This window comes from Hemiscyllium ocellatum, chromosome 44 (assembly GCF_020745735.1).
Source record: "Hemiscyllium ocellatum isolate sHemOce1 chromosome 44, sHemOce1.pat.X.cur, whole genome shotgun sequence".
In the NCBI taxonomy this organism is placed as follows: Eukaryota; Metazoa; Chordata; class Chondrichthyes; order Orectolobiformes; family Hemiscylliidae; genus Hemiscyllium; species Hemiscyllium ocellatum.
In genome coordinates, this window is record NC_083444.1 from 23,027,646 (window position 1) to 23,041,845 (window position 14,200).

At 44.7% G+C, this 14,200-nt stretch overlaps 1 protein-coding gene across 2 annotated transcripts in view; it reads right to left on the reverse strand.

Annotated features, from left to right (window-relative positions):
- The window catches only part of LOC132835150 (misshapen-like kinase 1), a 289,538-nt gene that overhangs the window by 89,478 nt on the left and 185,860 nt on the right, over nucleotides 1-14,200 (reverse strand). For both annotated transcript variants that reach the window (XM_060854484.1, XM_060854483.1), the window contains exons 12-13: nucleotides 13,620-13,830; nucleotides 1,243-1,359 (exon numbers count right to left, since the gene is read on the reverse strand). In XM_060854484.1, coding sequence (XP_060710467.1) covers nucleotides 1,243-1,359; nucleotides 13,620-13,830 — 328 coding nt within the window. The remainder of the gene's footprint in view (nucleotides 1-1,242; nucleotides 1,360-13,619; nucleotides 13,831-14,200) is intronic.

Genomic DNA, 14,200 nt, shown 5'->3' on the forward strand with positions numbered 1-14,200 from the left:
AAAGAAATTGCATATTTGCAATTTCATGCAGAGAGCACAGGACTGGACTAACTGGATACCTTGTTCAAGGGGCAGCACAGGCACAATGGGCTGATCGGTGTTCACTCAGTGTTTAGCACACATTGCTGCACAATACTGTCCATTCACCTGCCTCTTGGTCTCAAATTTGCCAAGGTTAGCCAAGACTCAGTTGATTGTTAAGAATAAGGCCTTTTGCATTCAAGGAAGGGTTGAGACAAACACTTGAGGTTAGATTGGAGTGAGGTCTTGTGACACTGCATCAAATTGGAAAACTTGAAATACAAATAGAAAATGCTGGAGAAACGCAGCGGGCCCGGAAGCATCCGTAGTGAGAGAAAAGGAGTTGAAATTTTGAGCCGCGTCATATTGGACTTGATGTTAACCTTGTTTATCTCACCACAGATGCTGCCAGAGCTGCTGGGTTGCTCTAGCATTTTCTACTTGTATGTCAAATGTTCCAATTCTAAAAAATTCCAATATCTATTGATCTGTGTAATTACAATGCTTTAAAATGTAATAAGCTGGAATAAAAACACTTTCAAAACCACACCTAAACTTTTGAATTAGTCATGTTTAGCCAACACTGCAATAAGCTTCAAAGCTGTGCAAACACACTTTTACAGGCCTAGCAGAATGAGTAACCAAGGATTACTGTGCCACTGTCAGAATGTTGTTGAGGCGTATCATGTGAGGAAGAGAGAAAGACAAATCCTCTGAGCAGGAGGGCAAAGAGTAGCATGTGTTACTTGCAGCACTTCCAAAGAAGTCGGGAAATGAGGGATAGTGTGTGCAACCAACTGCTGAACAAGTACGATGAAGGCTCTCCTTCCTCTACAACCCATTTGAGAGTGCAGAAGTCACTAAAGTGTAGTTTCAACTCTCCCTTGCTTCTTCAACTGAGTGACCAATTCGCAAGGCTATTAAGAACCTGCTGATGTCCTCATCCAACACTCACAGACTTTTTGTTTCCACTGGAGAAATTGCTGGATGGTTAGGCATGAGGACTCTGGCTGAATTAGCAGCTCCCTTAGCCAGGGGTATAGAGGCTAGCTACAGTGCTGCCCCTAATAAGGTCAGCACAGCTTAGAAAGCCTGAACACAGGGCCGATACACCCAAGGGGCTTTGCACAAGAGGAAAGGTCAACTGCAAGTTTGCAGCACAAGTGCCAAAGAGGACCTCCTTGCTAATTACAAATGTAAAAATTTCATCCATTTATATACCTGCTCTCGCTCAGCTTGTTTCCTCTCCTCTTCTCTGCGTAGCTGCTGCATCTCGTCCAGCTGCCTCTGATGTTCTTTCTCTTGCTGTTTGCGTAGTTCCCGTTCTCGCCGTTGTTGCTAAAAAAAAATTACATTGCAGGTTTTACTTTAACACATTTACTCTGTACAAACAAGCTAACAAATCAAAAGACTTTTTGCATCAAAGTCGATGAGGTAGATGAAGGGAGAGTCAGGAATTCGGATCATGGCTCATATTCATACGTATTTCAGTATTCTCGCAGTCACAGTGAAAGATTATCTTAGCCCTTTCCTCCCTAAGATTGTGCTCCCCCAGGATCTTTCAATACTGGTCACATTTCATCTCCTGTTAATGTCCATTTGCATTTGCCTCTACACACAGATGAAATTAACATGCATTTGTATAGCGACTTGCATGAACCTAGGATGCATTTTGCAGCTGTTAGAAAGACATCTCCAAAGTGGCTAGGTTTTTGAGGAACTGCAATCGCAGCCAGATTGCCACCTTGGTCCTACCTCCCAAGGAGAGCATAAGGAATAGAATAAAACAACCAAAGTAAACCTGCATCAGGTGCCAGAAGCTAAATCTGAGGAAAGCCGAGTTTGTCTATCAATTGTGCAGGGGGAGATTAGGGAAGCAAACATTATCGGGGTAGGTGGGAATTGGAATTCAAACCATAATCTTACTGATTAAACTACGGAAAGGGTTGGTCCACTCAAGGACAGAGGAGGAAAGCTATGCGTGGAGACAGAGAAAATGGGTGAGATTCTTAATGAGTATTTTGCATCTGTATTCACCAAGGAGAGGGACATGGCAGATGTTGAGGTTAGGGATAGATCTTTAATTACTCTAGGTCAAGTCAGCATAAGGAGGAATGAACTGTTGTGTATTCTAAAAGGCATTAAGGTGGACAAGTCCCCCAGATCCGGATGGGATCTATCCCAGGTTACAGAGGGAAGCCAGAGAGGGAATAGCTGGGGCTTTAACAGATATCTTTGCAACATTGTTGAACACAGGGGAGGGCCCAGAGGACTGGAGAATTGCTAATGTTGCCCCCTTGTTTAAGAAGGGTAGAAGGATAATCCAGGTAATCACAGACCTGTGAGCCTGCCTTCAGTGCTAGGGAAGTCAGTGGAGAAGATACTAAGGGATAGGATTTTTGCAAGGTTTGTGAGGTTTGTAGCTCAGGTTGAGGTTTAGGGTGTAAGTTTGCTGAGTTGAGTTGTAGGTTTGATATCCAGACATTTCATTACCTGGCTAGGTATCATCAGTGGCGACCTCCAAGGCTTCACTTGGAGGTCGCCACTGATGATGTTACCTAGCCAGGTAACGAAACATCTGGATATCAAACCTACAGCTCAGTGAGCAAACCTACACTCTAAAAGGGATAGAATGTATACCTATTTGGAAGAAAATGGGCTTATCAGTGATAGGCAGCATGGTTTTGTGCAGGGAAGGTGATGCCGTACAAGCCTCATACAATTATTTGAAGAGGTAACAATGTTGATTGATGAGGGAAGGGATGTAAATATCACATAAGTGGACTTTAGTAAGGCATTTGATAAAGTTCCCCATCGTAGGCTGATGAAGGTTAAGTTGCATGGTGTCCAGAGTGTTCTAGCTAGATGAATAGAGAACTGGTTGGGCAACAGGAGACAGAGAACATAGAACATTATAGCGCAGTACAGGGCCTTTAGCCCTCGATGTTGCATCAATCTGTGTAATTAATCTGATGCCCATCTAGAGCTGAAAATGTGTTGATGGTTAAAGCGCAGCAGGTCAGGCAGCATCCAAGGAACAGGAAATTCGACGTTTCGGGCACAAGCCCTTCATCAGGAATGATTCCTGATGAAGGGCTTGTGCCCGAAACGTCGAATTTCCTGTTCCTTGGATGCTGACTGACCTGCTGCGCTTTAACCAGCAACACATTTTCAGCTCTGATCTCCAGCATCTGCAGACCTCACTTTTTGCCTGATGCCCATCTAACCTACACCGTTCCATTATTATTCATATGTATGTCTAATGCCCATTTAAATGCCCTTAGCATCGACGAGTTTACTACTGTTGCAGGCTGGCCATTCCACGGAGTAGTAGTAGTGGTGGAAGGGAGTTTCTCAAAATGGAGACCTATGACCAGTGGTGTCCCCCAGGGATCCGTGCTGGGACTACTGTTGTTTGTGACATTCATAAATGATTTGAAGGAAGGTGTAGTTTGCCTCATTAGCAAGTTTGCAGACGATACTCAGATTATGGAGTAGCAGATAGGGGACTGTCAAGAGCTTACAGCAGAATATAGATACATTGGAGAGACGGGCAGAGAAATGGCAGATGGAGTTCAATCCAGACAAATTTGAGGTGATGTATTCTGGGAGGTCTATTCAAGAACAAACTATACAGTAAATGGAAAAGTCCTGGGGAAAATTGATTTACTGAGAGATCTGGATGTTCAGGTCCATTCTTGCCTGAAGGTGGCAGCACAGCTCAAAAGAGTGGTCAACATGGCATATGGCATGCTTTCCTTCATTAGATGGGGTATTGAGCACAAGAGTTGGCAGTTCATGTTACACTTATATAAGACTTTGGCTCAGCCACATTTGGAATACTGTGTACAATTCTGGTCACCACATTATCGAAAGGATATGGATGCTTTGGAGAGGGTGCGGGAGAGGTTCACCAAGATATTGCCTGGTTTGGAGGGCACTAGACATGAGAAGTTGAGGAGATGAGGATTATTTTCATTGGGAGGAGGAGTTTGAGGGGGGGGGCTTGACTGAGGCCTACAAAATAATGAGAGATATAGACAGGGTGGATAGCAAGAAACATTTTCCCAGAGTAGAGGACTCAAGTACTGGGGTCACGAGTTCAAGGTGAGAGGACAAAAGTTTAGGGGAGATATGTGTGGAAAGTTCTTTACATGGAGGGTGGTGGGCATCCAGAATCCATTACCAGCGGAGGTGGTAGAGGCGGGAATGATGGCGTCATTTAAGATATATGAATGGGCAGGAGCAAAGGGATACAGATCCTTTGAAAATAGGTGACAGGTCTCTCGGAAGACTTCGCGACGGCTGGTGGGTAAGTTTGGTCGTTTATTTAATAGTTAAAAGTTTAAAGTTTTCCTTTAAAAAAGCTGTAGCAGACCCGGAAGGCGCGCTAGGTTACCTGGGTAAGGTTTTTTTCTCTCCCCTTATTTAAACGCGCAGGCGAGTCACCCGAGGCACTACACGAGTAGTGTCTCCCACCCTTCCACCTCCTCCAACCTAATAATAAGACCAATTGTGACTAGCGGGTAAGTGCTGCATTTTCCTTGTTGGTTTCTTTAGATTTAGTTGGTTTTTGTTGTTTTTTTTTAAGGAAAGCTTACTTTTAGAGGGATGGCAGTGCAGAGAGGGCAATGTTCCTCTTGCAACATGTATGAGGTGAGGGAAGCCATTAGCATCCCTGCTGAGTACACTTGCAAGAAGTGCACCCATCTCCAGCTCCTCCAAACCCGTGTTAGGGAACTGGAGCTGGAGTTGGATGAACTGCGGATCATTCGGGAGGCAGAGGAGGTCATAGATCGGAGCTTTAGGCAAGTAGTTACTCCGAAAGTTCAAGATAGATGGGTGACAGTGAGGGGGAGTGGGAGGAGGAAGCCAGTGCAGGGACCCCCTGCGGTCATTCCCCTCAAGAACAAGTATACCGTTTTGGATACTTGTGGGGGGGATGACTTACCAGGGGCAAGCAACGAGGTTCAGGCCTCTGGCACGGAGCCTGGCCCCGTTGCTCAGAAGGGTAGGGTGGAGAAAGGTAGAGCAATTGTTCTTGGGGACTCGATAGTGAGGGGTACAGACAGACGGTTTTGTGGGGGCGACAGGGACTCACGTTTGGTATGTTGCCTCCCAGGTGCAAGGGTACGTGATGTCGCTGATCGTGTTTTCCGGGTCCTTAAGGGGGAGGGGGAGCAGCCCCAGATCGTGGTCCACGTTGGCACCAACGATATAGGTAGGAAGAAGGGTGAGGATGTCAGGCAGGCTTTCAGGGAGCTAGGTTGGAAGCTCCGAGTTAGAACAAACAGAGTTGTTGTCTCTGGTTTGTTACCCGTGCCACGTGATAGAGAGTCGAGGAATAGGGAGAGAGAGCAGTTAAATGCGTGGCTACAGGGATGGTGCAGGAGGGAGGGATTCCGGTTTCTGGACAACTGGGGTCCTTTCTGGGGAAGGTGGGACCTCTATAAACAGGATGGGCTACACCTGAACCTGAGGGGCACCAGTATCCTTGGGGGGAGGTTTGCTAGTGCTCTTTGGGAGGGTTTAAACTAACTCCGCGGGGGCATGGGAACCAGGACTGTAGCTTTAGGGTACAGGACCTTGAGTGTAGGGAGGTTAGGAATAATGCAGTGATCTCTAAGGAGGGTGCCTGTAACCAGAAAGGTGGATTGAAGTGTGTATACTTCAATGCCAGAAGTATAAGGAATAAGGTAGGTGAACTTGCAGCGTGGGTTGGTACCTGGGACTTCGATGTTGTGGCCATTACAGAGACGTGGGTAGAACAGGGACAAGAATGGCTGTTGCACGTTCCAGGGTTCAAATGTTTTAGTAGGATCAGACATGGGGGTAAAAAAGGGGGAGGCGTGGCATTACTTGTCAAAGACAGTATCACAGCAGTGGAATGGACGATGGAAGAGGACTTGCCATCTGAGGTAGTTTGGGCTGAGGTTAGAAATAGAAAAGGTGAGGTCACCCTGTTAGGTGTTTTCTACAGGCCTCCTAATAGTCCTAGAGAAGTAGAGGATAATATTGCGAGGATGATTCAGGAAAAGAGTGAAGGTAGCAGGGTGGTTGTTATGGGGGACTTTAACTTCCCAGATATTGACTGGGAGAGCTATAGCTCGAGTTCATTGGATGGGTCGGTGTTTGTCCAATGTGTGCAGGAGGGTTTCCTGACACAATGTCGACAGGCCAACAAGAGGGGAGGCTATATTGGATTTGGTTCTAGGTAATGAACCAGGCCAGGTGTTAGACTTGGAGGTAGGTGAGCACTTCGGGGACAGTGACCACAACTCGGTGACTTTTACTTTAGTGATGGAGAGGGATAATCGTGCGCCGCAGGGCAAGAGCTATAGCTGGGGGCAGGGAAATTATGATGCAGTGAGGCATGACTTAGGATGTGTGGATTGGAAAAACAGGCTTCAAGAGAAGAACACTAATGAGATGTGGGGATTGTTCAAGGAGCAGCTACTGCGTGTCCTCGATAGGTATGTACCAGTCAGGCATGGTGTAAAGGGCCTTGTGAGGCAGCCGTGGTTTAGTAAGGAATTGGAGTCCCTTGTGAAAGGGAAGAAGGCGGCATATGTAAAGATGAGGCGTGAAGGTTCAGTTGGGGCGATTGAGAGTTATAAGGTAGCCAGGAAGGAGCTAAAGAGGGAGCTAAGAGAAGCGAGAAGGGGACATGAAAAGTCTTTAGCTGGTAGGATTAGGGAAAACCCAAAGGCTTTCTATAGGTATGTCAAGAATAAAAGGATGACTAGGGTAGGTATCGGTCCAGTCAAGGATAGTAGTGGGAAGTTGTGTGTGGAGGCGGAGGAGATTGGAGAGACATTAAATCAGTACTTTTCATCAGTATTCACTCAGGAACAGGACACTGTTGCTGATGTGAATATGGAATCACAAATAATTAGAATGGATGCCCTGGAAATATGCAGGGAGGAGGTTTTGGGAATATTGGAAAGGATGAATATAGATAAGTCTCCTGGGCCTGATGGCATTTACCCCAGGATCCTATGGGAAGCTAGGGAGGAGATAGCAGAGCCATTGGCCTGGATTTTTATGTCGTCATTGTCAACGGGAATAGTACCAGAGGACTGGAGGATAGCGAATGTGGTCCCATTGTTCAAGAAAGGGAGTAGGGATAGCCCTAGTAACTATAGGCCAGTGAGTCTGACTTCAGTGGTGGGCAAAGTCTTAGAGAGAATGGTAAGGGATAAGATTTATGAACATCTGGGTAGGAATAACGTGATCAGGGATAGCCAGCATGGTTTTGTGAAGGGCAGGTCGTGCCTCACAAACCTTATTGAGTTCTTTGAGAAGGTGACTAAGGAAGTGGATGAGGGTAAAGCAGTAGATGTTGTGTATATGGATTTTAGTAAGGCGTTCGATAAGGTTCCCCATGGTAGGCTAATGCTAAAACTTCGGAGGTATGGCATTGAGGATACATTAGAGGTTTGGATTAGGAATTGGCTGGCTGGAAGGAGACAGAGGGTAGTAGTTGATGGATTATGTTCATCTTGGAGCGCAGTTACTAGCGGTGTACCACAAGGATCTGTTTTGGGACCATTGCTTTTTGTTATCTTTATAAATGATCTAGAGGAAGGACTTGAAAGCTGGGTAAGCAAGTTTGCGGATGACACAAAAGTCGGTGGAGTTGTGGATAGTGAGGAAGGAAGTGGTAGGTTACAGCGGGATATAGATAAGTTGCAGAGCTGGGCGGAAATGTGGCAAATGGAATTCAATGTAGCTAAGTGCGAAGTCGTTCACTTTGGTAGGAATAACAAGATGATGGATTACTGGGCTAATGGTAGGCTACTTGGTAGTGTGGATGAGCAGAGGGATCTTGGTGTCTATGTACACAGATCTCTTAAAGTTGCCACCCAGGTAAATAGTGCTGTGAGGAAGGCATATGGTGTACTGGGCTTTATTGGCAGAGGAATTGAGTTCTGGAGTCCTGAGGTCATGTTGCAGTTGTATAAGACTCTGGTGAGGCCTCATCTGGAGTATTGTGTGCAGTTTTGGTCGCCATACTATAGGAAGGATGTGGAAGCCTTAGAACGAGTGCAGAGGAGGTTTACCAGGATGTTGCCTGGAATGGTAGGAAAATCTTATGAGGAAAGGCTGAGGCGCTTGGGGCTGTTCTCATTGGAGAAGAGAAGGTTTAGGGGAGATCTGATAGAAGTGTATAAGATGATTAGGGGTTTAGATAGGGTAGATACTAAGAACCTTTTACCGCTAATGGAGTCAGGTGTTACTAGGGGACATAGCTTTAAATTAAGGGGTGGTAGGTATAGGACAGATGTTAGGGGTAGATTCTTCACACAGCGGGTTGTGAGTTCATGGAATGCCCTGCCCGTATCAGTGGTGAACTCTCCTTCTTTATGGTCATTTAAGCGGGCATTGGATAGGCATTTGGAAGTTATTGGGCTAGTATAGGTTAGGTAGGATTCGGTCGGCGCAACATCGAGGGCCGAAGGGCCTGTACTGCGCTGTATCCTTCTATGTTCTATGTTCTGATAGAGGATCTGGATCAGCGCAGGCTTGGAGGGCTGAAGGGCCTGTGCCTGTGCTGTAATGTTCTTTGTTCTTTGAACAGTGGAGCAGGCTCGAGCAACTGAATGGTTTATTTTTACTCCTATTCCCTATATTTGCATTTTAGAAGATAAAAGGAGTGCATGGAACAAAATAAAGGCGATCAAAATCAAGAAAAATATGACAATGTTTATAAATAGATGTTCTATCAGTAGAAACCAAAAAGGTAATTTCTATGCAGAGACAGTACAACTTCCACTGAACAGTTTGCACTGGGGGTCGGGTAAGGAATTTTTGATGCTCTAAGTACAGTAATCTTCAATTCAATCTAATCTTAATTTGAGCATCTCATTCTAATTCTTCTGTCATTCATGGTTGTGACTCTGGGATTCCTTCCCCATAACTCTCACCTCCTTTAAGATGCTCTTTAAAAACCTTGGGGCTGAATTTTACGTTTTCTTTTAATTTACTAGTTCCGCATTTATTGCCCATCCGTAGTTACCCAGAGGGCAGTTACGAGTCAACCCCATTGCTGTGGGTCTGGAGTCACATAGGCCAGTCAAGGTAAGGATGGCAGATTTCCTTTCCTAAAGGACATGAGTGAACCAACTGACAATGGTTTCACGGCCATCATTCGACTCTTAATTCCAGATTCCTTCTTTTACTGAATTCAAATTCTACCATTTGCTTTGATGGAATTTTAACCCAGATTCCCAGAACATGAGCCAAGTTTCTGGATAGCAATAATACCACTAGTCCATCACCTCCCCATTAGCTGTCAATTTTATCACAGGAAACTTCTCTCTGTGAGATTTAAGGAGCATTTTCACACAATCATCCCAAACTAATTTCAACATCTACTTACTGTGCCCCATATGGCACTCCTTTCATCAAAAGCCAGCTGAATTTCCCCAACTAACCACACTCAAATAACTCATCACCAGAATATCATGGAATAGGTCAACATCCCTAGTGTATGTGCCTTCTTTAAAAGGCCATTGTGTATCTAGACAAAACCATCAATCCAGAGTTGCCCTGCATGGTTCCTCATAATTGCCCCAGATTTGGCAAATGAGGGGAAGTCTTGCCCCGCTTTGCAGGCAGGACCTGAGGCAGCACGGTGGCTCAGTGGTTAGCACTATTGCCTCACAGCGCCAGAGACCCAGATTCCATTCCTGCCTCGGGTGACTGTGTGGCATTTGCACATCCTCACCATGTCTGCATGGGTTGCTTCCGGGTGCTCTGGTTTTCTCCCACAATCCAAATATGTGCAGGTCAGGTGAATTGACCGTTAAAATTGCCCATAGTACTCAGGGATGCATAGGTTAGGTGTATTAGTCTGGAGTGAATGTAGAGTAGTAGGGAAATGAGCCTGGGTGAATTACTCTTCGGAAGGTCAGTGTGGACTTGTTGGGCTGAAGGGCCTGCTTCCACACCGGAGAGATTCTATATCTACATCTACCTGAGGTTCCTGGTGGTCAGGGGGGTGCAGAGGAGAGGCATCCTCCTCCCCAGGACCAGCACACCTTGCCAGTCTGGTCTGAGGCTGCAGCCAGGTTAGTATGGTCTCAGCTGTCTGGAGGAATGCCCAACAAAGGTCGGTCAATGAACTTCACCACTTAGCCAGGATAAATGTCACCACCTTCTCTTTACTTCATAAAAACCTATTCTAGCAATGCACCTGCACACAACCTCTCCCAACCACCACTGCTCATGCTCTGCCATCTTACTTTTACCTGAATCATCCTCCCACAACTTTCTCTCATCTACTCTAAATCCTTCTTCTTAAACATGTGGGCACTGTGTTGATTACTCTTGCACATCCTCCCAACAAAAGCACCAGAAATGACAGCTGTGCCACCTACTTCCATCCCACACAATCTCTCCCTTTCTCTCATTTCAGGAGTAAATAGCTTACAATAGGGCAAAGAGTGTCAAAAAGGGTGGTGGGCTATACAGCAAGGAAGCTTCTGATGGTGGGGGCTCCAGAACCAGTGATCACAGTCTAAGGATATGGGATAAAGCATTTTGCATTGAGGAGGAGAAACCTTTCCACCCAGAGTGTGATGCACCTGTGGACTTTGCTATCACCAAAAACAGTCAAGACCAAAAAATAGTATGATTCCAAAAAGATGGACATAGTACTAAGGACTAATAGGAACAAAGGATATGGGAAAAATGGGAACAGGGTATTATTGTTGGATGATCAGCCATGATTATAATGAATGGTGCAGCAGACTCCTATTTTTCTATGAAATATGCAAAGTATATAGTAACGATGTTAGACGTACTTTCTGAAAGACATGATACCGTCCAATGAGATCAGATGGGCCAAAAGACCTTCTTATACAAAAGTTATTCTCTCATGGAATGTGGGCAAGAACAGCATTCGCTTTCCATCGCTAACTGCCCTTCAAGTGAGTAGCCAACTATATTTTGTAGGTTTGGAGTCATGAGTAGTCCATACTGGGCAAGGCTTTTCCGAAAGGAAATTTATGAAGCAGATGAGAGTTTTCCTGATAGTTTCATCATCATGATGCCAGATCTGAGATTTTCTGGCAATTTCTGATTTTGTTTGACTTCCGACATCCTCAGTTCTTTGTTCTTCATGGTGACAATTCTGAGACTAACTTTCAAAGCCAGCTTTTTTTTAAGAAACGTGTGACAATAGTATGGCTTTAATAGGCTTTTTTGTCCTGTTCTTAAGGGGAGAGATTTTAAGGCATAGGAACTGAGCTGTGTCAGCATGAAGTGATAGAGGCAGTCTCCCTCTCTCTCTCATACACACACTTCATTAGACCTAAAAGCTTGGGTTCTCTTTGGGGCTGCCAGAATTGCACATGAGTCAATCTGTTTTACTGACTTTGCCAAGTCTGTGTTTATGAGATGTTATTACATTGGAGAAGTTGCTGTTTAGTAGCTGAATAATCCTGATAAGTCTTTCAGTAAAGTTAAACTTAAACCAATTCTTCCTTTTTCTGTTTGTGTTTTAACCATAGAGCAAGAACAAAACGTGCTTTGCTCAACGCTGAGTAGTACAACCCAATGAATTACATTTGGAACACAGCACCTTACAGTTGCCTTTAAATAAGAACAAGTTAGGGTTTAGGCTGTCTCCTTCATAAGGGGTTGAAGGGAATTTGTTTTGGTCCATAACAAATGGGATTTAAATTCCACCAGCTACCCTGGTGGTACTGAACCAGCATTCCAGTGCATAAGCCTAGGCCTCTGGAATAAGAGTTCAATAATATTATGCTCCCTTTCCTCTTGTTCATCAAGCATGATTTTGCAAAAGACATTTTGCTTGATTGAGTAGGCATGGTGCTGAACTCTTCATTAAAGCATATTTGTCAATTCCAATTAATTATCACTCAAGCAAGAAGTAGGGCAGTGATGTTGTCTAACGAAGCTGGAAAAATTCAGCAGCAGGACTACTGAGATGCATATGTATTCTGTCCTCCACTCACGTGCACAGATTCACACAAGGAACTAATATGGACACAGCATAGAGCAGGGAACAAAAACAAACCCAGTAGCAACTTTTCTCCCAACATCTACAGCTATGCAGTTGACACATCAAAACTAAACCTTGTAACAAAAAAGGCAACCAACAGTAAAAAACAATTTCATTTTCAGCACCTATACGGGCAGACCCACTCTTTAATGAAACAGAGCAGAACATCACATTAATTACATCGGACAGTTGATGAAATGTGAATGAATGATAATTTGACAAAGACAGACTCTGATTGGGGGGCTCAAAAGAGAACCAATGCCTCCAGTCATAATCAACAAGACATACAGCTGCTTACACTGGACTCGGAGTTATAATTATTCCGGACTCAATTTTAGTAAAATCAGTAAAGGGAGAACGGATTCACATGTTGATTTCGAGCACCCAGGGTTTGATGTATGAGCAAAGGCTCTGCCAGCCCAAATTTACCAATGGTATAAAACTACCACAGAGTAGTAGTCAACGTCCACAGAGTCACAAAGGCTCTAGATACATAGACTACAGAAATACAATAGGAAGAATAGAAGGTAGCCAAAAGAGCTCATGGAATGCTTCACAAACAGCCATTAAAGGCAGTTCAGAATTGTTAACTTGTGAATTTTAAATTTGAGATTAATAGATTGGTCTTAATAAACATACTAAGGGATTTGGGCAAAGGCCTATACGCTGGCCAAAAATTAAATCAGAATCTCACTTAACAGGTTCAAGGGATTCTGCTTGATGTCAACACATGAAACTGGAGCAGAAGTAAACTATCGAGTAAAAAGTGAGGTCTGCAGATGCTGGAGATCAGAGCTGAAAACGTGTTGCTGGTTAAAGCACAGCAGGTCAGGCAGCATCCAAGGAACAGGAAATTCGACGTTTCGGGCCAGAGCCCTTCATTCCTGATGAAGGGCTCTGGCCCGAAACGTCGAATTTCCTGTTCCTTGGATGCTGCCTGACCTGCTGTGCTTTAACCAGCAACACATTTTCAGCTCGGAAGTAAACTATTCAGATCCTTGGGCAGTCTGCTCCACCCTTCAACAAGATTGTAGCTGATGATCCAACTGTGTTAAATGACTTGGAATATTGTAGTACATTGAAGGCAATATATAAATTCAAGTTGTTTTAAGTCGCCACCTCAGAAAACATCCACTGCATCATCTCCATCTTTTCTCAGACCATTCTGGTCAGTTCGATTCAGGCCGTCAATTTGGATCAGAGTCCTTGCACTACAAAATGGACTGCGAATGTCTCAGATCTCAGTAGCCAGCAATACCCTCAAACAAACAAACACTTACAAAGTGAACTGAATGCTAATTGAGCCCAAGTCTGTGTGTGAAATGAATGAAGGAAGGACAAGGAAGCTAAAGTTGTACGCAAACATAAATAAGTAATCAGCATATCATTGACATCTTGTCAGAAAGTACAATGAACTGAATCAGTGTTTAGCATTGCTCAGGAATACCACACACCCAAGCATTAACAGCACTCTTAAAAAAGCCACAACATCTGGATACTACACCAAATACCAAATCACCATTTCTATTCATCGAGGCATGGTGAAACTGGACTGAAGAACTTTTACCTCCTCCAGACGACGGCGCTGCTCCTTCTGCTCCTCGAGGCGTTTTTGCCGCTCTGAGATAAGCTGCCGCTTGTGCTCCTCTAGGTCCCGCCGAGGCAGCACAATTTGCTGTTGCTGCCGCCTCACAGCTTCTGATCGCTCCTTGTTCTCCTGCTGCAGCCGCAAGAAGTCTCGCCTCAGCGTGGACTCACCCGGCAAGTTCACGATGGAGCTGTCATGGAAGTGACAAGAGGTGTGTAAATCCATACAGAATGACAAGCAGCACAAAGCATAGGAGGCTCCTATTTGGCTCATCATTAGAGCTGCTCTTCCGAACAGCTTCCCAATAAAGACCACACCTCCACTTTTTCCCTGTTGCTCTGACATTACTCTTTCAAGCAGTCACTCAATTATCTTCTGGAAGTTACTACTGAAACTGTAACCACCATCTTTTCAAGCAGACCATTTCCAGACTAAGGGAGAAACTTAGAAGAGTAGCCTGACAAAACCTCATGATCTGCTCTGGCAGTAGTAGAAAAGGATGCAGCAATTTGTCCAAATCCCCTAGATTCGGGAACAGTCCCAACTGACTACATGATAGA